We start from the raw sequence: 27,909 nt of genomic DNA, 5'->3' as shown, positions 1-27,909 counted from the left end.
AACTTTCCAATTCACATTTTTGGTCTAAGGTGAATATTTATAAAATTAGAAAAATTAACATAATTAGCCAATTAACTAATTGCAAAACAAAAAATTGCCTGTAGTGCGCAAGCAGGCTGGTAGTTGTATGCAACTGGTTTCACTGACCTACCTCAAATATATTATTTTATAACCCTTGGTTCAAGTTAGCTGGGACACCCGGTATATATATATATATATATATATATATATATATATATATATATATATATATATATATATATATATATGCTTGAAAGTATATAGACGAGGTGAAGAACACTATACTTCTTTTATCGTTTTGGCCGGGGACTGACCTTCGTCTGAAGAACACACACACAGATATATATATAAAAAGCTGAGTTGCAGATTACAAATCAGCAACAGCTTAGGCAGTTTTAATGAAAAACCTTTACTGCTTGCTCCTCACCAAGAGAAATTCCAGCAGCCCACTTATGGGCCAGAAAACCGCTGTGCTCAACTGTTGTGCCGAGCGAAATTTCATACTCAGAACTACAGCAAGCCCTGAAGACAACAACTTAACAGGTGACTACAAAGAAAAAAACAAAAAGGAAGCATAAACAGCACAAAGCATTTCAACTTTCCTGTTAAACAACGCTATACAAAGAAAATCAAGACCCAGCAACTTGACTAGCACCTATCTACCACAAATAAACTAGTTTCCATGAAAGACCAACCAACATTCCATATAAAACACTGCCTCATAAAACTATAGGCACAATAAACCACCAAGCCTATATGCCCTGCACACAACAGCATGAGATGAACCTTTACATCCCAGGCCCGTTTGTCGGAACTTTTGCAGTATCCAGTTTGTCCCTATGTCCCTATCTGTCTCAAGGCTTTGTCTTTTCTTTTATTTTCCTGATGGTAAGCACATTGCTCATTACAGTAAGACTGCCTGCTCCACGACAAATTTGCCTTTGCTTACATATGAGTAGCACTAACAAAATGAGAGTGGTGTCACCCCCCCCCCCCCCCCCTTGTCCTTCCCTAAGATTTTTACGCAGTCTCATTTTGTGTCCACCACAAAGATTTTGTGCTGCAACAAAGTTATTTAAATCTAGATTTTGCCCAATACAAAACTGCCATGGGAATATGTCACAAATACAAGTTGAAATATATTTTACACGCAAAGCATATATTCGGATTTTGATGAACCAGTTGCTTTAGTCAGCATAATGCATAGCAAGTGAATGGAGGTGGATTCCTCGTGTAGCAAGTGGCCCTTACTTTAATGCGCATTGCCATGTTTCCAATTAAGAAGCAGCCCAAAAGGCCAAGAAAAAATCTGGCACCCTGTCCTCATTTCAACTTCAAAGTATACATCTCCCCCGCGAGTAACATCATTCCAGCAAATGAACTTAGGACAACCACCATGTGCTTTTGCTCTGGGCAAAAGAGTAGATCATTATGACGCTGCAACTAAAAGCTAAACTATCAATAGGTAAAGATACATCCAGCCTCTCCACCAAATCTCCCCTGCCTGGCCATCCAATCTCCGCAAGCTAAATTCCTCTTCCTCCTCCACGTTTGCCGGAAGGCATGGTGTCTGTCGGAGTAGTCACATCGGTATGCCATGACCACGCCTTTTTAGATATTGCTTTTTCCTTACTTTCTGCTATCTCGTGCACGCTGGGCCATGTCTCCAACATCCGGGGGTCCCCCAGGAGATTTTTTATTCAGAAGTCTAGAAGAAAGCTCCACACCCGTCCCATCGTCTCTATCAAGACTCTCCAGCATTTCTTAAGAATGCAAGCCGGTGCACTTATGCATGTCTGTGTGTGTTTGTGTAGACTTGTGCATCTAAGTCTTTTTTATGTTTGCAGTTCTGCGAGTGTATGACTGGCACAATGCACAGAACACTCTGAAGTGTTCATGAACATATAAAAAGAAAAAAAAAAACCTAAAAGCCTTTCTTTTGTGCGACTGTATGCTTGTGCGTAAACAAAAGGCATGACGGGAAAGTGCGTAGAAAGCGGCTAACATAATGAGTGGTCTACACCTTTTCCATCGGTGAGGGAATGGACCAATGAATGCCGCCTCTGGCTGTACAACATCTCCGTGGCTCATCTGGCCAGCGAAGAAAACCAGGAAGATGGCTTTCTGATATGAGGGAGCTTTATAATAATAATAATAATTGGTTCACAGGAAAGGTGCGGTATCTGTCACACTTGTTCTGTGGACACCTGAACCACGCCATAAGAGAAAGGAGGAAGGTGGGAGTGAAAGTGAAAAGAGAAAAAGAGGAGCCATAGTAGACAGCTACAAAGTAATTTCGACCACCTGGGGATCTTAAATGTGCAGCGACATCGCACAGCGCAGGGACACCTCCCCGTTTCGCCTCCATCGAAACGCAGCCAGCGGCGGTTTGGATCAAACCTGGGTACTCCAGCACAGCAGTCAGCCATTTTAACCACTGCGCCACCGCGGAGGGGCAAGGGGAGCTTTGATTTGTGTTTTTGCTGCTTTCCGGCACAAGCATTGCCGTAGTATTTTGCAGAGACTATCTCCAATACCTGATCGAAGCTTTGGGGTTGTTTGTTTAAAATGCCATACCCTGGTCAGTGGACCTTCAAGACTGAAAGTAGTGCTAACGTCATGCACCATATCTTCCCACACACTTTCACGCACCATAAGCCATGTAAATTGCTGCCAAGAGGTAGTAACATTCTGAGTGAGGCAAAAGATAAACTGTGCCTAAGAGCATTTCTTTTTTTCTGAATCATAAAAGGATAATACAATTCAAAGCTAAGAAAGGACGAAAAAAAAAAAAAAAAAGAAAAAAAAAAGAAAGACTGCTGTAATGTCAAATACCAAGCCACAGCGCTCAAGTCTGTTACACTGAGCGTGATGTCACAAATGCAAATGCTGTTGCATGGAATACAAACTTGGTTCATTAACCTCTACTTCCTGCGCTAAACAGCAGTTCTCAGTGCCAAACAAACAGGGAGGGTCACAACAATTCCACTGCGCTAAAAAATGACATGTTAAAGGTTGAGTTTATTGTTTACGGCTTCAAAGAATTTCTACCTGAAGGGGCCCCATACCATCTTTTGCATATGGCGAGTGTGGTAGATGCCACAAGTAGACAATGCCACAGTGAACAACTAGACCGTCACATGGCCCTACGCGGCCACACAGTGCAAGGGCCCTCTATGGCAGTTTTCTTTTCTGACAGCTACTGTACCACTGCCATTATGCTGCCACAAAGGAGTTGGCACCACTGAGCCAACACCTGCAACAAATTTCTAAGCATTTTGCCACCATCAGTGCCGCTTCTTTACATGACATGGAAGCAAATGTTACCGCAAGTCACAGTGACTGAACAAGGTTTTAGACTATGGGCTAATGCACCAAGAAGAAGTCAACTAAGGGGAAAAGACAAGAGCTAAACATGGTACCTTTAGTGAAAAGTTCTATCAGGACAACACTGCTCTCAAGGTGCACTACAAGAAGGTGTTTCAGGGCGCCTTTACTATAACTGATCATTGGCACTGGTTCAATACAGATATGTTAGTGGATGCCTAAACTGAAATACCAAGTTTAATATTTGAAATGTTTGCCAGGAATAACTAACATGCTATTGCATTTTGAGAGCACCATCAGCAAAAACAACTATTTACACCATTTACAACTACACTAGCTTATTGCAACAAGGCATTTGCTGCAGAAAAAGGGCGAGCACAACAAGCAGCGCAGATTTTGAGACAAAAATCGGCAGTCATTGCCATTTTTCTTTTTGGCAAGAAACAGTTCCCAGTAAATTATTACCTTACAGAAAAGCCTTATAGCTTCAGAGAAGAATATTATGAGAGTAAGCCTTCCAGTACATCTACACTAATCACATTTAAGCACTGTAGGTCACTAAACAGTTACACTGCTGATGAATGTTCAATACCAGCTGTGCCACCAACCTCGATGCACCTACTTTTAAATATCACCTGTACAACCGTTCTTCTAGTCTTCAAGAAACACAGTCATATGGGTCATATGAAATGCATTAACATATAAAGCGAAGTAAAATTTCTGGCCAAAATGACTCTTAGGACAACACATATGTGGAGCTAAATCACTGCAGTTGATCTTACATCTCTGAAGTGATGAAAAAAAGCTCGACAAGCTTAGAAACAAGCTAAACAAATATGAACAGTTTCGATTACTGTGAAGGATATTCCCCCAAAAAAAGTGGTGTAGAATTCCTTCGGTGGAACAAAATTCTAAAAGCAAAATTATTGTGCGCCGTTATCTTCTGAAGAATGTCGGTAATTGCAGGAGTCCGTCAGCAACAGCTTGGTAAGCTTATACTACAGTTCTTGCAGGAGTCCATCAGCAACAGCTTGATAGGCATATACTACAATAGACTGGTTAAAAGTTCATAACATCAGAGTGTATGGCTTCCTAATAAGAACAGTTCTCTGTAGCTGAAGAAGCAATTCCAAACAATTATCAATTAAATTATCTGCGTATGGCAGTCTAAAGCCAGTCACTTTGCACCTGGTTCACTCTCATCACATCCCACCGCGGCACTTTTGTTGGAGTACAAGCGAGATCCTCGTGCATGATTTTGTAAAATGCACCAGTCTGCCAATCTGGGTCGCTGGCTACAAACAGAAGCACTGTGTTGTTTCACAGACGTGTGAAGTATACAGAGTGCTCAATTTAGTTAAAGCACTCACTAGACCAAAAGAAAGCAAAAGTGCTTCAAGTAATCATGCCCTATCAGACCACAGTATTCTTAGATTGCTAAACAGTGTTGAGCACGCATTCGGCAGTGCACAACACTGTATACGAGGCTGGACCTTGACAGACAGGGTGGTGGTCTTCTCAGGCATAGGCACACTGAACTGTTGAGTTCTGACCACTCAGGTTTGGTGGTGATGCCTTTGAGCTCTTCAGATGCAAGTTCCTGGCTGCGCAGTGCAGCTTCTCAATGAAGTCAGGCACACCAGATGCTGCCATCCAGCTGTAGATGGGCCCCGGAAACGAAGATCGAGGATCGTCATAGTACGACAGCAGAAAGTCAAAGCCATCCTGAAAAACAAAAGGAACAATTAACATCATTTAGGCCTACTAAGACATCCAGACCGATGAAACATTCCCAAATTCTGCCAAATGAATTTAAAATTCACTTGGTGCTCATTGTCTATGTCATAAAGCTCAAGTGCACAACAGCCTGCAAAACTCTCGGCCCATTACCTCATTTCTTTTTACTGCTGGCCATCTTATACAACCGTTCGCACCATGGTAGCATTTTCTATGCTAATGAAAATATGCCACTGCTGTCTGGCATGCTCAGCATAAGACAAGAGCATATTGATAATTGAGGCATCAAAGAAAGTAATGAAAAACACAAAAATCCCTAATGCATGGCTAGGTGATAATTCTGCATGTGCCACTCATGCTGCATTAAGGGAGGTGATTTTGAGAGTAAAAAGATAGAACGAGATGCCGTATTGGAGAGCTCCGGAATAATTTCAACCACCTGAAGATATCTATTGTGCACTGAAATTGCACCTTATGATTGCCGCATGATAGCCTGAGCTGCTTATGCCCATTAAACCGAGCACAACATAACAAAATGCACTGAATTTGCACAGCATGTGAACGCCTTTGTGTTCTTTTCCATCCTTCAAGATTTTGGTAATATGCCCCAATATTTTTTTCACAAATCTTTATGCCAGGGCAGTGAAAGCCTGTTTCTCTGCTCTAAAACTCCACTAGCTCCTGAAAGCAAAAGTTAAAGTGGGGACAAACGCAACGAAATTCATACAAAAGGCCTTTCAACTTGCAATAACCTTGGTCAGGTCATGGCAGTCAGTGCATTATATGAATGTGCATAATTTTACTGTCATTATCAAGGTATGCCATGAGCCTTTGCAAAGAGGCTCTGAACATCTGTCTTTTGTGAGATGTGTGCATGATACACAGTGTCCCTTTGCTTCTTTTTAAACAAAGTATTCATAGTTTGCCAGTTTGTTTAACAGCAAGATCAGAGAGAAGTACAGTACTGTTTGTGTTATTTCCCTTTTCTTTCTTATTTAGTTTTGGGCTCCAAGGCATCTTTGTGGGTAGCTTGTTAAACTACTTCTAAGGGGACTGATTTGGTAAGAGCGGTAATAAGAAGACCTCTTCTTGAACATGCATGGAAGAGAAGTGTCTTGAGCTAACAGTGTAAGAACGAGAGAAAAAAGATGGCTACACAGTATGAAAGAGCACTGAACAAGGGTTGAGGGTGAGCCTCAGTTCGCAAGTCAAGCCAATGTTTCGACAAGGAAACTTGTCTTCGCCCAGACAAAGGAAAATCCCCTTGTCGAAATGTTGGCTCAGCTTGTGAACCGAGGCTCCCCCAACCCTTAGGCTAACAGTGCAACATTCAAATTTAAAGAGGCTCTGAAGCTTACTGTGCTTATAGGGCTGTCCCTGAGGCCCTCTTGGCATTGCTAATGTCCTGGAAACTGTACCTTAAGGCATGGTTCAGGTGTCTACTGAGAAGTGTGGCCAATGATGCACCTTTCCTTTCATACAAATTAATTTGCATTTACATTTTACAGCATAAAGTATAGCACTGCCTGGCTTGCAAGGCAACACACTGCTGCCCTAACAGTGGAAAGTATCTTACACGAATCCATGCAGAAGAAGGAAAAGCATTTCCCATTCAAATTCCGAAGCTGGCATTTCAATGTGGTGCACGTGGACTTCACGTATATAGTTTGCCATGCAGATCCAATGCGTGTTTTGAATGCCTGTCTACTGCTACGTGCACTCATGTACCGTCGAACGCCTCTACAACGAAATGACCTGTACAACGAAGGATTTTGTAGGTCCCTGCCACATTTCTATCTTTCATATGTATTGTGAATGCTTCTACAATGAAGACTGGTACAACCTGCCAAGTGCGTATCATCTTCAATGTTAAACAATCATTACTATTTGTTGTATTTTCAAGTGTATTCCCACTCCTTATGTAACACCCCCTGAAAAGGGGGCCTTTAAGAAATAAAACTGAACCGAACATGTAACAGCGCTGTCATTGCCCTCCACAGCCCCCACAGAGTTACGGAGCGCGTAGGGAGCACTAGTAGACATCACTGCAAAGACCGTTCAGGGAATTCCAAACTCCACGGTAGCCATGATAACTGCACACCAACGAAAAAAAAAGAAGCCCGAGAGCAGCACCGCAGAAATTTTTGACTCATGGCACCAAAGTAGGCTGTAGGCAAAAAGCATAACTAAAGGGGCAATGGTCTCTGCACTCCCTTTTGGATGTGGCACTAAGTAGCAAGCTGCAGTGAGCTGTAGATATAGAAGCCAACAGTGGCAAGCTCTGTGAAAACATTTGCAAACATAGCGAAGAAGCCGGCGGCTGCAGCAGCAGATTTTGCACTGATACAATTAGGCGCCTATCAAATGACGTAATCTTCAGCGAGAGCTTGCCGGCACTTCCCCCTGCATTGAGTCGGACTTGTGCGTTGTGCCTGTGTTCGTTCTTGAGCCGGCTAACCGAGTGCCATTTCCTCTTTGTTCTTCTGCATGTTTAGAGCAGCGTTTGGTGCCGACCAGCACAATGAGTGTAAGCAGTGCAGGAACATCAAAACAAAGACAGTTCTCCCTTGAAGGGATGTTGCAAATTGTCAGTGCTGTCGCGAGTAGCAGCAGAAGAGTACAGGATCAGTGAATCTACGCTGTCAACGTTCCTTAAAAAAAAGGACAAGATACAGGCCCAAGTGACACAAGGCGAGACAGACCCATCACGGAAGCGGATTCGCACTGCCACTTTCCATGATGTTGATGCCGCCTAAACGTTCGCCAACGTATATGTGAGAAGGCTTCCTGTCAGCAGGCCTTTGCTCTGTGAGAAAGCCAAAGAGTTTGCTTGTGCATTCGGTGTTGAAGACACCTTCAAGGCGACCAGCAAATGGCTGAGGAGTTTTAAAGAATGCCATGGCATCGTTTTCAAAACCTTAGCAGGAGAAGAAGCCGACACGCCGTGCTCTCTTGCTGACAGCTGGCGCAAGTCAGAGATGCTCAAAATCCTGCAAGAGCCCAGACCAGAAGATATACAAGGGGTGACACAAAAGAAACAAGACTAAGAGTGTAGCTTGAAAAAAGAGTGGAATTGTAATGATTGAGTGGGTTTTCAGTGGTCAGGCTGTTAATGAATTGAAGTACTAAAAAGAGTTCGTCAAAAAATTAGGAAAAAAAAAAGGTCACAGTCGGGGAGTCATGGATGCCTGTTGCAAGCAGGACAATGCACTCGCTCACATGGCTCTATCTGTCAAGCAGTTTCTGACCAGCAAAAATATTACCGTGATGGAGCATCCTCTTTAATCACCTGATTTGGCTCCATGCGTCTTTTTTTTAATTTCCTAAAGTTAAACCTTGCTTAAAGCAAACCCATTTTACCTCAGTTTAAGAGGTTCAGGCAAAAACGGAGAATCAACTGAAGAGCCTTCCAAAAATCTTGTTCGAGAACTGTTACCAGCAGTGGCAGCACTGAATGCAGAAGTGTGTGAATGCTGAAGGCAACTACTTTGAAGGTGATAATGTCACACAGAACTGATTCTGTAAGTACAATAATTTATTGGACCAATCATGTATCTTTTGTGTCACAAATTGTATTTAATGCTGACGAAACTGCCCTTTCTTTATGAGCTGCATTTTCAGAAAAAATTCTGCGAGAAAAAAATTGTTGCAAAGGCGGCAAGAAGTATAAGCAGCGCTTGACCGTGCTGTTTTGTCGCAATGCTGCAGGTGCAGAGAAGTTGAAGCCACTCGTGGTCGAACGGTCTGGAAAATCTCGGTGCTTCGAAGGCATGCGTAGCTTTCCGGCTAACATGTGGCCAAGAAAAAAGCCTGGATGATGGCGGATTTGTTTTAAGCCTGGCATTTGCAGGTGCAGAAAATGATGCGGCAGACAACTGCAAGATTGCCCTTGTTATTGAAAACTGTGGTGCACACAGCATGCTGCCGTTGCTTGAGCACATGAAGGTAATTTTTTTGCCACCAAACTACACCTTCCTTTGGCACCCGTTAGGGCGTCTAGCAAATCCCAATTTTCAAAATTCCCCACTTTTCCAAATTTTCCCTGGTTATTTAAGTTAAAATTTCCTGATGAATGAAGATGCTAATAAATGTAGCTGCTGATATTAATGAGCCTAACATAGACGAATAATTCACAACGAAAAGCTATATATTAATCATATTTTGCAGGTTACAATAGTGAAAAGGCCGTCACTAGTGTTAACAGCTATTAAGAATGTCAAGTTAAATGAAAATTGAAAGCGCACTTATGCCAGCTTCAGAGTATGCGACCGCCCACCCCGCAAACAGCCGATCCAATCCAATCCAATATGGCTACGCACGCGTTCGGCAGCACTATGGTAGCAGCACAGCCGCTGCCGGCGCGGTTATTCCTGCTCTTTGTAGCGTACTACTCTCACGCAGCGCTTCCGCATATATTATTGCGTGCCCACCTCACCTGCGTATTGGTTCTATTGCGGCAGCTCAGTAATGCGCTGGCATCAAAGTAATATATTGTGCCTCGCCTTGTGGTGCGGCCGCTGCGCGCTAAAGAGACGACAAAAAAACCCCCGCACGAACAACATACTTGCTGGGCACCAGCTTGATATGAAAATGCACTGCAGAATATATCCTCCCATTTTCCCCGACTATGCAAAATTTTTGATGGTTTCCCTGACATTTCACCGATTTTTGCCGGGGCATAAAATTTCCCTGACAATTACCACTTTTCCCCATTACACATTTTCTATGACAATTCCCATTATTGGTTGGATTTGTTGCATCTCAAGACATCACTAGTGACGCACCTGACGAGCATGCAGTGACTGTTCCAGTGCTGCTGTAGAACTTCAGGAACAAATTATTGACTCCCCTGATGGGGCCGGGGCAGGTAGGTCACCGCCGCTTGCGGCGGGGGCTTGCCTGCCACCGAATTTTTATCTGTTGTAGGCTGTCATTGCACCCGCGGTGGTGGACAACGGCGGCTGTTGTTGCGGCGCGCGTTTTTCTCTCCCTCTTCCTATTCTTTCTTCTCTATTTTCTGTTCTGTCTGCACGAGGCAGCGGAGGTGGCTCAGCTACAGAGCCAGTAGCAGGCCCGTGCATTTTCTTTTCCTTCTTCCTACAGCCACAACAACAACAACAGAACTTCAGGAATTGCTGAACTCATAAATCATAGCAGTGGGAGTGACAGCAGAAAAATATGTCACGACTGATGACGACGTGATGACCTGCTCGGAAGTGACAACTGACGATATTGTTGAAGCCATCAGGGACGGGAAGAAGAAGGTAGCGGTGATGAAGAGCCTTCAGGCGAATCAAGAATTTTAACGACCAGAGAGGCAATATCGGCTTTCAACGCTCTGTAGTTGTACCTTGAGTTGCTTCCGGGTTGCGCTATGGAGCATGCTGTGTTATCTCAAGGCGATACGTTTAGTTGCAGTCGCACATTCGAGTGGACGCAGTGTCCAGACGAAAATTAACTCCTTCTTTCAATACGCAACACTTGAATTCATGTTAAACAAAGCTTTTCTCGTTCTGAATGTGCTTAACTTGCTCTATTGCGTGCGATATGGTCCGCAACCTTTACGATGAAGTGACCTGTATAATGAAAGATTTTACAGGTCCCAAGCACTTCGGTATAAAGGCGTTTGACTGTATACGTATGTTTTTAAGAGCACAAATGAATGGATCCTCAACAAACACCCACGCTCAATTAATCTTGACTGGCCAAAGGAAGGAAAGTATGCTATAGCTGGCTGCGGCCTTGTTAGTTGCTGCAATAAAGTGGGCGCATGGTAACTACATTCTGCCAGGAAAATAAAAAGAAAGGAGGAAAAGGAGACGGATGAGTCAGTGCTGGTGCCTGCTGACCCTGAAAATACTTAACAGAACCACTTCGTTCGGCAGGGCTGTTTTAGGATATAAGAATAATCAAAGTCTCTCAACATCCAATGATTTTGCCTCCCTCACTCCTTTGAGTTAAACCACTTTCAAATGTCATATGAGAGAAATTTCCAATTGCTCGAGTACAAGAGCACTGTCAAGCATAGATGACAACATTCCAAAATATACACAATGGCAATGTTTTGATTTGGTTTACAGGGTTTACTGTCCCGAAGTGATTCAGGCTATGAGGGATGCCATAATGGAGGTCTCCTGACAACTTCGACCATGCGAGGTTCTTTTAAAATGCACCGACATCGCAAACTACACAGGTGCCTTGCATTTCACCTCCATCAAAATGTGGCCGTCGCAGTCGTAAACACTAGTGTAATTGCAAAAACTCCAATATTCTGCATTTAAGTCAAATTCCTGGCTTTAGCTCACTTCTGACAATAGAACACTCCCTAGCGTTAAACAGCACGATGTCATAGGGATGTGGCCCAATAGGTAAAATCATCCACTTTCACTTCTGAACCAGGTTTGCTTGTGTCGAGTGCTCCCATCACCGTATTTATCCTCCCTGTTTGAAAAGCCTCAGTGTGTGTCGCAGCATTTCTTTTCCTGATTTGAGCCCCCTCGGCACAGCACGTTTTGCCTATTTGACCAGAAATACGTATTCTGGTTGCACAGGCTGGTTGGTTGGTTGGTTTGTGGGGTTTAACGTCCCAAAGCAACTCAGGCTATGAGAGACGCCGTAGTGGAGGACTCCGGAAATTTCGATCACCTGGGGTTCTTTAACGTGCACTGACATCGCACAGCACACGGGCGCCTTGCTTTTCGCCTCCATTGAAAAGCTGCCGCCGAGGCCGGGATTCGATCCCGCGTCCTTGGGAACAGTAGTCGAGCGTCGTAACCACTGCGCCACCCCGGCGGGGTGCACAGGCTGGGAAAGGCCTGATCAGTCAGAGATACTTGCACCATTTTTTAAAGATACACAGCGCAACAAACATAGGACAAGCGAGTAGACGGGAACAGCGAGTAGACGGGCAGCGCTGTTCCCGTCTACTCGCTTGTCCTATGTTTGTTGCGCTGTGTATCTTTAAAAAATGATGCACCATCTAGCTCAACTCACAGTTCTTTTGCAATACTTGCACATTTAGCACCTGTTTCAATAAAAAAATTTGTGCGTGTTTCTTCAGTCATGTTGCTACATGTGTGTTCAAACTGCTAGTGCTACTTTTGCTGGTTACCCAAATTTGCAATAAGCATGACGACATGATGGCTTACAAAGTAGGTGAAAAAAGAATAGTGGTGTCTATGGAGGATCTTGCACATGACTAAGAAGAGTAGACTGTTCTTTTCTATGCACACAGCATGTAATGTCACGGCCAGAACATCGCAGAACATATGATGCTTTTCGCCTTTTTGAGAATTGGTCAGTAGCATTCCCCTAGTGTACATGTACACAGTACAGTCAACGACCGATAATTCGGACTCCACGGGGAATGGAAACCAGTCCGAAATATCGAATGTCCGAAAAAACGAATGAAGCAAAAAATACCTGTTTATTTACATTTTAGGGTGCCTGTTTCGGGAAGAATTTGTCGATGCGTTGCTGCACGCACTTCCGCTTACGTGCAACCTGGAAGCAGCTTGTAGAAGAGACCAGTCTCATCGACGTTAAAAGTGTTGTCTGGCGAGTAGCGACTAAGCAGCGCTTCAAGTTTTTCACTGCGGTAGTTTGCGACCAGTGTGCTACTCACTGCACCACTTTCACCGCACATTTTTTTGAAGGCGAAATCGAACCGCTTTTTAAAATTCCTGAGCCAACCGTCGCTGAACTGAAATCCTTCGATGCCAAGCCGCAGTGCGAGTGTCTCAGCCTTATGCTTCAAAAGGTGGCCAGAAACAGGAACACGCTGGGCGACAGTAGCGTTAAGCCAGATGTTCAACGCTTCTTCCAACTCCGGGTAAAGGCCTTGTCGCAGCCTTTTCTGTTCAGCTGTTGTTGTCTTCTCCGTGGCCTCAAGAATCTTGGACCTATTCTTCATATAGTCCGATATCGTTTGCTTGGAGATGTTGAACTCACGGGCAACTTCGACTTGAGAACGGCCGCTCAGCACTTACTGTATTATGGCTGCTTTCTTCGCCATTGTCAGCGTCGTGTATTTCCCACGTTTCGCCGCCGTCGGCACGAACCGCGAAGGCACCGTTGGCGCCATTTGCCGTGGCCTGTCGTTGTCAAACTCAAGAGAAACGTTGTCGTATGGTCACTTGAAAGAACCTAGCCTAACGCTACTCACGCACGAGGCACTGAACAAACGAGCACAAACTGGTGGCCGATGGCGAAGACGCGGGGAGGCCAAACATGCCCGAGGGCCAGTCATGCGGAGTGGAGCGCCGCCTGCTGTTCTCCCGTCGCAACTGTCCTGTCGCACCGCCGCCTCCGTGATCAGCTCCAGCAATGCCGACGGCGCACCGTTCGCCGATCACGGAGGCCACAGTCGCTTATTGCGAGTAGGCGCCAAAGGAAGGCGCTCGTCTCCTTTCTTTCTTTCTTTCTTTTTTTTTTTAACTAGGAACGGCGGCGGGGGAAGCGCACGCATCGAGGCACCCTGTTTAGAGTCCGGATTATCGAATATAGAGCCGGAGGCTGTCCGAAATATCGGTCGTCCTTACACATCATGTTTATGGGGCCAGTGGCGGTGCCGCAGACCTGTCCGAATAAACGAGCATGTCCGAATTATGAGCGTCCGATTTATCGGTCGGCGACTGTATTCAGGTGCATATTGCTTCAATGCACTCAATGCATCACATCACACACTCCGTGGATAAATGCTTCTGTTTAACGCTTATTTGCAGTTCACAAAAAAAGAAAAGAAATTACTGAGGGAGGAATAGTGTAGCAAATGTCATACACTCTGTTGATGCTTCACTCCTTTCTTCCATTTCTTCCCATAAGGGAAGAAAAGGAGGAGGGAGTGAAAATATGCAGAAAAATAGACATCACGTGGAGAACTATTAAGGTTTGGCTTCTTTACAGGGTTTAATGTCTCAAAGTGACCCAGGCTAGGAAAGACGCTCCGAAAATTTCGACCACAACGTGCACTGGCATCACAAAGCACATATGCACCTTTACTTTTCGCCTCCATTGGAAAATGACCGCCGTTGCTGGGATCCTCTGGATTAAGGGTTGATGCAGCAATTAAAGCTATTATCATTATTTATGAATGAAATGTGAGTGGACGTTAAAAATTCCACATGGTCAAAATCCAAAGTCATTCACTACAGCACCCCTCGCAGGCCATGTTGGTTTGAAATGGTAAAATCGAAAATACCAAATGAAATCTAACAAAATTTAGCACACATGTAAATTTTTATGCTAATTTCAGAAATAAATTATATCTTAAGCTAGCTGATACAGTTCGACCAATTACACAATTAACACCCTCATAAGGTCATACCTGAGATGATTAAGAAGGTGCATAAGTATTTTTTGTCATTATGCTCACAAAGTATTGTTTATTTAATTATTTGAAATACCCTAAAGGCTCAGTAGGGTACTACATCGGGGGGGATGTGGAAGCAAATCAGGGTAGAACAAAAACAGGATAACTCTGTGAAAAAAAAAAAAAATTGCCCATTCTATTTTCAGATACCAAATACTGATGGAAATAAAAGTGAAACTCCAGCATGCATATTTGTAAAATGATATTTCTTACAAAAATAGCTTCAAGAAATATTACATGTGTACATGGAAAAAAAGAGCTTTCTTGCACCCCTGAGCCTCGGGAGTCAAATGCAAAAAAAAAAAAAAAAAAAAAAAAAAAAAAAAAAAAAAAAAAACACACACACACACACACTTCAACACTTTCCATTTTACTCTTAGTCATTACAAAATGCTGAAGGAATGAATGACAGCAATCAGAAAAAGTGATACTTTATTTATAATCCGTATTTCGTTTTAGTCAGAGAAATGCACCATTACACATTACAAACCAATGGAAGCTTCGACCTTATGATCTCTCGTCTTTTCATAGAGACAGATGGTGGTGCTCTACCGCCAGGAACACACAAAATTCATGATGGGTGGGGACCATGTGAACTGCGATAAGCTCAATTTTCGGCAGCCACACATATAATTCTTCATCTCCCTACTTAAGGGCACCTGCGGGTATTCAATGTGCACTGACAACACAACACTGTACATGGGCGTCTTTACATTTCACCTCAACTGAAATGTGGTCCCCGCTACAGAACCTCTTTCTAGCTCTTTATCTCAGGCTCCACATGCTTGCTTGATAATCATAATAATAATTAATTCACAGGAAAGGAAAGGCACAGTATCTGTCATACTTGCTCTGTGGACACCTGAATCATGCTGCAAGGGAAGGGAGGAAGGTGGGAGTGAAAGTGGAAAGATAGAAAGAGGAGCCATAGTGGAGGGCTACAGAGTAATTTGGACCACCTGGGGAACTTTAAAATGCACTGTCATCGCAGAGCACACAGACGCCTCTTTGTTTCGTCTCCATCCAAATGCAGCCGGCGGTGGTCGGGATCGAACCCAGGCACTCCGGCACAGTAGTCGGGCATCTTAACCACAGCACCACCGCAGTGGGGCAATAGTCATATTTACACTTTGGGGAGAGGTACATAGTATCCTTTGTTTAAGCCTTATCTAGCATTCCAAATGATGCCTTCATCTCCTCACATTCCTGGCAGCTGGCAGCACTTCCCAAATGAAAAAGGTAAGTACATAAAGGTAAGGTAAGAAAGTAAAAGGTACACGCAGGAGTAAATGGGGATGGAATAGGGATTCAGAGGCTTGCCAGTGAGTTGGTTAGGAAGTCGCTCCATGAAGTGGGTGCAATTCAGGATAAGGAAGAGTGTATCTGCAACTTTTTCTGTAATCTGTTTTCTTCCCTACTGAGTGCATGATGCAGCGGGTGCAAAATGTGACATTTGCACATTACTGAACCACTGCTCTTAATTCACAATTAAAAAAAAGGTAACATTTCTAGATGTCTTTTTAATCTGACTGGGCACATTTATCTTTGAACTGTTATACGGTTTCATTGTTATGTGCGGCACTTGGTATGTCAGAATGACTTGATTGCAAGCACGAATAAAAAATTAGGAGAGGCTTAAGCTCTGCCGTTAAGGGTATGAAGCGGCAGCTTTTCACACACACAGACGATGTTTTTCACTTTAATTTTCAATTACTTTTATTTTTAAAACGTTTTTTTATACACTGATACTAAGCATCAGCAAACATTGGCTTTTATTCTGAGCAGTTTGACACTTCTGAACACATTTCCAATTAATTAATAGATTATTTACACACTCGAATTTTTCTTATCAAGCATTGGATTTCCATTCTGAGCATTTTGACAACTCTGAACACTCCTTTTTTGCCAATTTTTTCATTTGTTTAATTCATCAATGAATCCATTATTTACAACTATTTCATTAACTCGTCACCACCTAACACACACCAATCAATCATTCATCACTAGAACTACAAATTACTATGACACAGTGCCGACGACTACTACTACTACTACTACGCTGACAGTGCTGTGGCCTCGCGGCCAGCCGTAAATAAATCTTGACAGCTGTAAACAAAAGCACATGAATTCATCTCCCACGATTCTGCAAGGGGATCTTGTTTGTTTCGGATGATAAATATTTTTTTCACGACCTTGTGAGATTTTCTATTGAAATTTTACTGTTGCTAGCAAAAACGAGCAGTATTTAACTTAAATCTCGTTATAACGAATTCGAAAGGGTGCCGAATTTTTTTCGTTATAAGCATTAGTTCGTTATAGCCACTAACTAATAATTATGCAATTAAATATTGCATACGAGGGTGCACTTACTGCAAGTAAGCCGTAGCCGAGGTATCAGCTTCCCGCTGCGGCTGAGTGGCTGCGTCCGCGGCAAGAGCTATCGTTCTTGCCTGTATCGCATACAGCAAGAACTAGAATCAAACACATAAGTACAGATTTTATTGCCTTTCATGTCGATGGCGCCAACCTTTCATGTCGACAGAGCAAAAAAATCCGTGATGCTTCGCTGCTGTGTCTTTCTTAACCGAAGCACGGCCTTCTCGGCAGCAGCAGCAGCTATCTGGAGCCCATCTTCTCCGTTTTCGTGGCCGCCGAAGAAGCGGCGCAGCAGGTCCACCGCGTCCAGCGCCTAGGACGATGTCGGTACATCACAAGCAGAGGGCGGAGTGTCGTTATCCCGAGCGACACCTTCATCGTCGCTTCCTTCGGGCTCCAGGGCAGAAGGCACAAAGTCGTCGTCAGCCGGCTGCTCCGTTGCCACAACGTCGGCGTCCACGCCCACGTAGTCGCAGAAGGTTTCGCCTTCACACACGACGCCAGTGTCATTGAGCTCCTTCCATAACGCTACAGCTTCGTCTGATGCGGCGGCAGCAGTGGCAGCAGCCGTAGTACCAATGGGTGCGGCTATTTCGTCTGCTGAGTCGTCGCTGTCATGGTTACTTCCGTTGGCAGCAAATGATGCTCGTCGAAAGCAGTTGGCGATGGTGCTGGCTGTCACATCCATCCATGCTGCGTGAAGCATCTCTATAGCCATATACAAATCGACCTTCGTGTCGCAGCTCAACTTCATGTTGATCAAAAGTCGGTCTATAACCCGCTTCCGGTACCCAGCCTTAAATGACATTATGACACCTTGGTCAAGGGGCTGTACAACTGCCGTGCAGTTCGGGGGCAAGAACCGAAGTTCAATGTTTTTTAGCCCCAAAGTTGTGTGGTGAGCAGCGCAGTTGTCCAAGAAAAGGCATATCTTGCGATTCTCCTTCTCCAACTTCGCGTCCCAGTCACGTAGCCAACCAGCAAAAATTTCCCTGGTCATCCAGGCCTTCCTGTTTGAATGGTACTGCGGCTGAAGTCGCCTCTTTCCTTTAAAGCATCGTGGCGACGCACTTTTTCCTATTACCAAAGGTGGCAATTTCTCGGAACCGTCCATATTCGCACAAAGAAGCACAGTGATGCAGACCTTACTATGTTTCCCGCCGCGACAAAGCTCACCTTTTAAGGACAGGGTCTTCTGGGGCAACATTTGATAAAACAGAGCAGTCTCGTCAGCGTTGAACACATCCTTCTCTTCATATTTCTCAAGGAGAGGACCAACGTTGGCTTTCACCCACGCCGTTGCAGATTCTGTGTCGACGGCCTGGGACTCGCCAGTTATGACCCTGCCAACGATATCGCAGCGCTCCTTAAAACGCTGCAGCCAGCCATCGCTTGCAACAAAACTGTCATGACCCATGATGCAAGCAAAGTCTCTCGCTTTTCTTTGCAGCAATGCCCCACTCACGGGCAAATTAGAAGCCCTTGCGTTTAAGAACCACTTGAAAAGCGCCTCTTCCACGGCCTCAAAGGCGGGAGGCCGCAGCTTCTTGCGGCTACCTTTCACTCCACGTGCAACAGCGCCAGCGACGGCTTCTTTCTTGCTGAGGATGGTAGAAAGGGTGTTCGGCGCGATGCCGAACTCACAGGCCACTTGAGATTTCTTCTTGCCTGACGCAACAGCCTTAATTATTGCTGCCTTCTGCTCCAGGTCGATGACTTTTCGTTTTCGCTTCAAGTTGCTGCTGCCGGCACCGCCATTCATTTTTCTGTCACGAAACTGGTGACTTGGCCAACTCGGCGAAGAAAGCGAACCGACTGCCCTACGCGGTGGTTAAACCTAGCTGACCTAGCCCTACAGACCGTGAACAGGCGTACTGTGTACGGAACAAAGCGAGTTATGGCGTGTGGAAGTGCGGAACGGAACGGACTGAGAGGCTTGGCTACTTGGCCAGCCTGGCCTGGCTCGGAGCGTTGCCAGATGGTAAGGGGATGCCGCGGGAGATTCGAACTGCCGAATCGGAGGTCCACAACGCGCCGTGCAGTTTATCAAATATATTATTTTGTGTGCAAAGTGGCCGGTCAGTTGTCATTTTGGAATAAAAATTTTTCGTTATATCCGTTGATCGGCGAGTTTTTTTCGTTAAAACGAAATTTTAAACACATTGGTTTCTATGGGGACTTTCAAGGGGAATTACGATTCTTTCGTTATATCCATTATTTCGTTATAAACCGTTTCGCTATAACGAGATTTAAGTGTATATGTTTACCCTTTCAAAAGCTAATATTAATTTCTCATCACCAAAGTTCAATGCTATCTTGTGGGAAATGTTTAAAACCAGGCAGGAGAAGGAGAGTAAGGAATAAACACAAAAGTGCTATCTACAACTGCAAGAATGTTTCCCTCAGCCTCTGGACTCGGGAAGGGGATGGAGGAGGAGGAGGAGGGGGGGCAGCGTATTCACGTTCTCGTTCTGCTCATTTTTTTTTCTTTTATTTTTTTTTTCACGAGTTCCACTTTGCAGTCTGCCTGGGGGCACCACTGCACATGCTTCCCGGCGGCGCTCACATCTACAACATTGGGACCAGTCAGCGTAGACGTATTGGCGGCCGGGCCCGCCGTATCTTATCGCGCTGGCTGATTATAGTAGTGGATCGCGCTATGCAATAACTCCCTGTTATTGATTTCTAAACGAAATACGGGCAGTGGCAAAGTTTGCGATCTGTAAAGCTGATTTTTTGCAGAAAGTGATTTTTTTTTCAAGTTCACCGATTTTTCGGACTGCTTGATTATTCGGACTATTTCCCGGGTCCCACAGAGTCGAAAAAACGGTAGGCGACTGTACAAAACCTGGACAGCATGCAATTTCTTTAAAAGTGCTTAATGACTAAGGCCCCTCACTTTCTGCAATTGTGTGTCAGTTGCCAGGTCCTGTTTTTTATGACACTTTGTGGACATCAATTGAAGCTAAAGAATGGTATGGTATGGCATGTGGGGCTTAACGTCCCAAGCAACATCGGCTATGAGGGATGTTGTAGTGGTAGTGTCGAGTAATTTCGACCCCCAGGAGCTCAATGTGCACTGACATCATAGAAGGTGCTTTGCGTTTTGCCTCCTTTGAAACGAGGCTGCTGTTGGTGGGACTGAACTCTTATCTTCGGGATCAAGTGCCCTAACTGCTTAGCCACCATGGCGGGGGAAAGAACAAATGATAGAAATATGATTAATTGTGCTGTCTGCAATATCTTTGAAGGCAGAATCTGCAAATAAACGAATTCCTCCAAATGCCTGGACATGTTTGCACCCCCATCCACTCAAGCAAGCAACTGCATTAGGCACTGCAGTTCTGGCAGCAATGCAGTCGCACACTTGTTTGTGACAACACATGATGCTGGTGCTTGTCGAAACCATTATTAGCATATCTGCATGGAGGTTTTACTAGTTTTACCATAAATCATCTGCTTCAGGAAGCACTTTGCGTTATACGTTGAACCAAGGTGTGAATATAGCGAAAAATTTTCCATTGTTCCTTGAGATACTTTCAACAAGCTCACCCAGCAGGCTTGTGAGCTGCGAGAAAAAGTCAACTTCTCGACGACCTTGGGCTATCGAGGTGAAGCAAGTGGCATGTACGGGCGGCAAAGAGTTGCTACAAACGTAGAAAGAAGGAAGGAGAGAAGGCAATAAAAGAGCCATAAGGAGTAGAGAAGGAAAAAATAAAAAAAGGTGAATGGGCATGGGATTACGCAGCCTGAAACAGTGAGATAAGAAGGAGTGCAGCATGATGGCTGCTGCTGCATAAAAGGCTGCATGCGGCGCAGTACAGCCTTTTACATTTTGATTCTATACAAATGCAGAATGACTGTCAAATAAATAACTTTATCAAGAAATTATTTTTCTGAAGAGATACAAATCAAAAGCATGATCTCGACACAAGAAAACTTTAGCCTACATATCTTGTGAGCAAAGAAAAGGAGAGAGTGAGAGAAGACGCAGAAAGTATTCATGGTTTTCAGTGGTTTCCGAGTCCCCTAAGCCTGGCGCATTTTGGTGCTCATAAGCAGATGGTCAATCACATCTGTTAAATCAAGGTTCTGAAGGCATTTTCAGGTCGCCCTTCGAATAGCACAGGCATTCTGTTGCTAACTTGGCAACAAGATGTACTCGGGGGACCACCACTTGTCTGCTGCTCCAAAAACTTGCCCAGCCCCTATGTTAGTACAGCATATGGCAAGACATAAAAGACGAAGCAAACATCTACTGGTCATAGATTTAAGGCAGCTCTATGTTACGCGTTTTACTAAAGCAAGTGTACTCACCTCATCTATGTTCCTATGAGGCCTGATCACCATGTGCGAAGTATACTTGGTCACTCGGACACACTCACTGATAGGAGGGCACGCTGGATGGTCAGTTGACCGTGACATGAGTACCATCACGTTCCGCTGGTCATCGACGAATGCTCTTCGTATGTACACATAGTCCCGCTTGTACATTGGAAACTAGGAAAGTCAAAAACAAGTGCACAGAAAGGTCAGAATGAAAAACAAACATTCCACTTTAACCTGACAGGGGTAAACATAACATCAATTAATATTAACCAATTCCATAAACTGCAAAGCGACAACTCTGGCTATGAGGATTTCAGGCAAGTGAAGTTCTCGCACACAAGATTAAGGCATGCACTGTGAGAGCCAAATGAAACACAAATAAGACAGCTGTGTTAGAAAAGCAAAAGAAGATTTTAGTGGGATGGGAGAAGGGTACTGAATGACTACTGGTGCAGTCGATTTTCACTTCATTGGCCTAAAAACGAATGCAGGGGAACATAAAAAGATCCAATCTGTATTTTTTCTCCAGCAGGCCATATTTTTGTGCTCTTGTTTGCGTTAGTTATTACAATAGCATTTCATCCGACACTGATAATACTACAACATATTTACATCTGACTACACTGCAATGTGGCCAGCACGTGTGGGCATTGAATGCTCAATGGTAGAATGCTACAGCAATTGAGTTATTATAATGTTAAAACCCTCACTTGTTTGCACTCGTATGGCAAAACCACCCAGAACTAGCCCGTTAAGGTTTCCGTGACAACATAGGGAACGCCATCACTCAGTGCAGAGAACAGTCTTTTGAAAGAAGGAAAAACAAAAAAACCCACAGGGTTCTCCCCACAGTGGACAACAGTGGTTTTTTCACCCATTTTTCAGACCGACTGCCCAGCTCTTTAATTACCAGCCCATCACTGACAATTTTCTGCGACTATGGTGTGGCCAGGCACTCAGTTTCAGACTCTGCAGCGCACGTCAGTGACCCTTTAACATATTTCAGGTTGGTGTTATGAAATACTTATGACTACTCTTATTCTTCTCTCTTGCATCTACGTGTTTCCTTCGCTCATCAAGTATGCTGTGATGCAAATCGTTTTCGGTAATATTTTAGGGCCATTTGATAAGTCGAACTTTCAGATAAATCGAACATTTTTCTTGAAGGCTGAAGTAACGAGACTGTACTGTGTTGGCAATGTGGCCGCCGCATTTTACTTTTACTTGCTTTTATCACCGTTTATGTTTCTGAAAAGCTTTTTGTGCATACTGCCACTAATACAGCAGCTCGGTTTTTCACCATGGTGAGGTCCCCCCCCCCCCAGCTGAACTCCCCACATTCAAACAATACCAACGTAAACCTCGTGCACTCTAGCGGGATGCTGATGCGGGGACAACCACGACAATTTGAAGTCGTGCTATATGCTGCAAGATGGGTCTGAAATGGAAAGCTGCAAAGCCATATGCTACCAACTTTTCCCTCAAGACATCTCCTGCATTGTCATTATTCGGCTTATACATCCACTTCCCTGCCCCTACACCTGGTCCGCAAATGTCCACCTCTCAAAATTTTCTGGGCAAAACTCTGAACGAACTAAGTCAGAATGCCAGCAATCTACAGACTTCCAGCTGCTCTTACTGAAATCAAACATGATGAGTACACCCTATTCATTGTGCTTTATTTGCTGCTGCTGCTGATGATGAACTTTTAATGGCACAGGGGCAACTTTGGCCAAGGAGCACCATGGCACAAGGTATTTTTTTTTTTTGCTCTAAGAGGGGTCATATACCCTGCTTCCAACGAGGCAATTTGGGCATGTTGGTATCGCGTGACAGAAATGGACAGCACACAATGGACAAAGACACAAGGAAAGAAATGAGAAAAAAAAAAAAAAAAGGAAACAGCTGTAAGTCAGTACTTGTGTGCTGTTTGGTTCCCGCCCATTTCCAACCAAATCATCCGAGATAAGCTGAGCCCCACGCCAGGGGAAGCTCATAACTAACGTATCACTGCTGGGTACTTAATAGCACAAGGGATTGAAGCATGTGAGGTGGTTTTTCAGGCCACTAGCCTTCACTGTGGTGCATGTATTCTTTGTGCTAGATATGCACCACAAATAACAGCATAACTTCCTCTTTCCCCTTTGAAAGTGAATGTTCTTGTTTAGAAAGTTCCAATGGGGTCACAGGTGTGTGATGTTCATGTGCTGTACAACTGTTATGCTCTGTGGAGGCTTTATGGGCTATGTCAGGAAACCACCTGTACCACCTTTTCCCTCAAAGCCTTACATTATATAAGTTAAAACATTTAATGAAGAACCCAGTACAAGCAGGGCTCACTTTCTGAAAGAGAAAATGAAGGTGGTACATGCTGTGTTCCTAGAACAAAAACTTTGCTTTAAACTTTTGCCATGAGAGGGCCAGAAAAGAGCAAGTTATCAAGTTGCAAAGAAATGGTGCGAGACTGCAGGTTTGCAGATAAGGCCATGTGTATGAAAGCGAGAGAAAGCGACACTCTCACTTTGTGTCTCACAAACTGTAATATTCTCCCACAGGTTGCATACTACCACACAAATTTTCCAGAAAAGTCAAAGTAAGTTGATATAAGAGCAGTGCCATTTTAACTGCATGTAAAACCTTTACAATAACTGCCTAGTGACCTACTAAAGTGAACATGTAAGTTAGGATGTGTTTGTAACCATGCAGACCACCACCACAGCAGCCTGCTCTTCACATCACTCAAAGTTCATACTTCGGTATTTGTCTAAAATCAATAGCACATCAACAACTTAGAGCTTACAGGGTATTGCATGACCCAATGGACTACTTCACATCCACCTCTTGCTTCTCGGTCAATGATGTCAAGCTTGATCACAAGCTTGTCCCATCGCTTGCGGTACTCGGTGTCAGTCTGGAGAAATCAAGACAGGAATTAAATTATTACCTCTCTTAAAAGCTAACAATGTTATGCTCTCAAAGTAAAATATGCCAATGAGTTAACATGAAACCATCCTTGCACGTCTACAGTCGTGCTATGCAATGCAAGCATGTGTTAACCATGTGGTTGGACTTAATTCAGACCCATTCACTACAATGTGCACCTCAGCACAGGTACAAACTCAACTTCCAAACTTTCAGATAACAAAAGCATATTTATTTTTTCAGTATATTGTACAAAACTTCTTACTGTGTGCAGAATAGCCTCCCAACCTATATGCTGCACAACCAATTAGTTTTTCTAAAGCACTGAAAAGATGAAATAAACGAGTACACATTTTAGCAGAACATTCAATACTACACCATTTCAGAATAGTAACACTAACAGAAAAGAGCAGTTGTACTCATACCTAACAAAAACCACTGTTATTATATTTTAAGTATGGATCCCCATATAGTAATAAGTTTAACAAAAGGAGATCATTGAAATGTCTAAAGTCACAATGCTGAAAAAAAAAAAGAAGAAAAGTGTAGCACGCAAGAAACATAGCATTATTTGTAGCAAGTCAACTTTACATTTAGCTTTAAGGGGCACTGAGTTCAAACTGAAGTCGGCCTGTTCTGAGAGGGTACCACACTCCAATCACAAGAGGACCACTCTTACTGAAAATTGAGATTTTATAAGCAAGAAAATAACAAAGAACAAAATACAAGTTTCACTACCAGAGGCTTATCTTGCAAGTAAAATGCCTGCTGGCAATGCCTGCTAACTCAGCCATGTCACATTGTTTCACGATGTCGCACAACCAGACGACCAGTCACTGCATGGCAATACCACCTGCTAACTACCACCTGCTAGAGCCACGTCAATGACTTACTTTAACATTATAGCGTTAACTTCATAGAGTAGTCCTCATAGAGGTTGGCCTGTACTAGAAGATTGCCCTACCCTAATGAGAGGCACCACTTTTAGTGAAAAAACAAGCCTTATAGGTTAGAAAATATTAGATGAAATACAGCTGTCACTGTCCTGGCTTTGCAAGTAAACTACGGTGCAAAGAGCCATCTTACAGTCTGGATTCCTAAGGCTGGGCTACACCACCATTCAGTTCCATTCAGTAATCACAGTGTCCTTCCTAGCCTTGACACTATGTTTCAATAGAGTAGCTGTAAAAGTTTTTAATTTTTTCGGCAATAAATGCATCGTTTGCTCCTACAAACATCCATGTGGCCATTAACACCAGTGGCCTTCCCAACGAGGTTGTAACAGACAATCCTCATGTACCAGTTCCACTGCACTCTGCCGTGGTGGTGCAGGGGTTAGGGCACTCAGCTTCTGTGCACAAGGATACGGGTTCGAATCCCGGCCGCGGCGACCGCTTTTCAATGGAGGAAAAAAGCAAGGCGTCTGAATGTGTGCTGTGCGATGTCAGTGCACCCTTAAGAACCTCAGGTGGTCGAAATTTTCAGAGCACTCCACAACGGCGTCTCTCATAGCCTGAGTCGCTTTGGGGCATTAAACCCCCTAATATCAAACCAAATCAATACCAAACCAGTTCCATTGCATTAACTAACTACATCATAAATCAAGAAGAATCAGTAGTGGTACAGAGATTACGGCACACATTTCTTGGTTATCTTTCTGCTTTCTGTGCTGCTTACAAAGCATTACCATTAATTGATACCTTATTTAACACCTAATTCAGAGGTTGCAGCCTTAAATTTAACCCAACATACCCAATTTCAAACGAATGTTGCTAAACTGCTTAACAAGACCTGTAAAACAAACCTGATAAGTACACTACATTTGTGTATAGAGCCATTTTGCGCACAAAAGTATGTAATGTGTATGTTACTGACCTTGACACCAATAAATTGTATCACAAAAGCTCAAGTTTGAGTTGACTGCAGAGACTAGTCATTTGGGAGGTCCATACCCTTTTAGTTGTCAGATATGAAAAACTGATGAGAGTAGTGGGGTCTCGTCAACAGGCAACCATTTGTTGTTTGGCAAAAAGACTACTGCTATTGGAGCTTTCTGTGCCAGAGGCAGCATACAAAAACTCTATGATATCAGGCTACGCTGACTGAATATTAATTATTGTACAAAACAAAATTGTATAGAGGCTTATCTAGGTGCTCTCAAACCTTCCAAGAACTGAGCGAAACTGCTGCAACTACAATAAGGAATCGAAGTGTACATACCTGAACAGAGAAAAATGCTCTGGCCGGGATGTCATAAAAGGTTCCAAAGACTGCAGAAGAAAATACTGGTAAGCAAGCATAGGCAGCTGCAGCTGAGCAAGTGATAAAGATGCAAGCAACAAAATACCTTTGTACTCATAGCCGGATGTCTCTGGCATCCACCGTCTCCAGAGGAACATCTTGCTGTTCTCAACAACAGGTTCCCAGCCTTCTTCAGCCAGATGTGCTTTGAATACGTCCGGTTGCAGTGTTGGCTCACTGCAGTTGCCATTCGTGTTGCCACATTTTTGAGAAAGAATTTCAAACTCCTCTATGCACCTGCAAATGTTGGAACATTCCTGTTTCGCTGCACACAGACATTCTCACGTTCAAAAGCTGCGTTGACATGGCAACAGAGAAGCGCGAGAGGCAACGTCCTGGATATGAAATGGTTCCTTTACTCGCCCGACTTTTGGCGCGTTTAATGTCCTCTTAGTTAGGTAAAACAGAACTGCCAGCATCAGCTTTCGCAACTTTGATGCCCTCAGTAGCGCCCAAGAAGAAAATAAGCCAGGCATTTTTTTTTTTCTTTTAACTAAACATGCGCGACCCCGAAGCTTACCCTTTCACTTCGCTGTCGGTGATGCGCTCGTGTTCCCACTTGAACAGAGCTGCGCCTAGGAGGAAGGCAATGGGCTTCTGCGGCTTGCTTCGAAGCCTGTCGAGAAACCTCGACACTAGAGTTTTAAGTGTTTTCTCCGTGTAGAGCCGGCTGTACAGGTTCCATATTTGATTAGCTCGCCGCATACGGTGAGCAACGTAAAAGTTACATTGCTTCGCCAGGATTTCGCCTAGAAGCAGGACCCGTTCGTTCACTTCCGCGGCTAGCCGCTTCCACAGCTCATTTACCATTCTGCGGTCAAACTTTTCTGTAGCGAAATCTCGGACACAGATACTGCTTTCTTTAAAAAGTTCACGAGTGGCAAAGTTAGCGGCAAGGGACTTGACGGTGATCATCTCTGATCGCGGGTGGTTGTTGGGCCGCAATGGCCTTCTCAGCACGGATACTAGTTGATTTAGGATCATCACTGCAGAATATCAATTATGTGCGGAGGAGAAAGATCAAGCGACCGTATTAACCAGCAATATAAACGCAGTTACCGCATCACATGTTCAGAAACATGCCTCTCACCAACAGAAAGCGCATTTTGGGAACTCTCGACAGCGGTGCGCCCAACAGCTAACCAAAACAATACCGGCAAAAGTTATTATTAAAACACAGTAAAGAATGTCTTTATCTGGAAATGTTTCAAAAAGTACATATCAAAAGTTTGACTTATGAAATGGACAACAACAGTCGTTGTTTGGATCGAAAGGGGATGCTCTACTCGGTCTTTCGGACGTCCGGTGCGAGAATGGAGCATATGGCCGACCGCCGGGATATAGTGCCTAGAATATACTGGCTAGTGTGCCGAGGGCGCGCGCTGGCGTGTCCGCCGCGGTGATGCCTTCCCGCCGCCACCGCGGGGCGGCGCTACCAATAGCTAAGGTGCTATCGCTCCGCGTTCGCGGCCTCGGCAGCATAGGCGGCATGTAGGTCCGGATAGCGTGCTGCGCTTTTCACTGCG

The 27,909-nt window shown here is 44.1% G+C and overlaps 1 protein-coding gene across 2 annotated transcripts; it reads right to left on the bottom strand.

The window, feature by feature from the left end:
- Positions 1–237: 237 nt before the first annotated feature.
- Positions 238–27,514, bottom strand: LOC146206530 (stAR-related lipid transfer protein 7, mitochondrial-like). Of its 2 annotated transcripts, none has more exons than XM_084591254.1 (6): positions 26,904–27,513; positions 26,430–26,620; positions 26,303–26,352; positions 23,961–24,071; positions 21,149–21,331; positions 238–5,073 (listed from the first exon to the last, which is right to left on the bottom strand). In XM_084591254.1, exons 1-6 carry the CDS (start codon positions 27,365–27,367, stop codon positions 4,867–4,869), a joined length of 1,206 nt encoding a protein of 401 aa, XP_084447380.1. In that variant the 5' UTR covers positions 27,368–27,513; the 3' UTR covers positions 238–4,866. The 2 variants fall into 2 exon arrangements, with proteins under 2 accessions (XP_084447380.1, XP_084447381.1); XM_084591255.1 differs by lacking the exon at positions 238–5,073 and adding an exon at positions 20,361–20,478 and having other exon boundaries at positions 26,904–27,514.
- Positions 27,515–27,909: the final 395 nt, after the last annotated feature.

This window comes from Amblyomma maculatum, chromosome 1 (assembly GCF_055883805.1).
Source record: "Amblyomma maculatum isolate TAMU_Amacu chromosome 1, ASM5588380v1, whole genome shotgun sequence".
Lineage (NCBI taxonomy): Eukaryota > Metazoa > Arthropoda > Arachnida > Ixodida > Ixodidae > Amblyomma > Amblyomma maculatum.
This window is presented reverse-complemented; position numbering and strand designations above follow the sequence as displayed.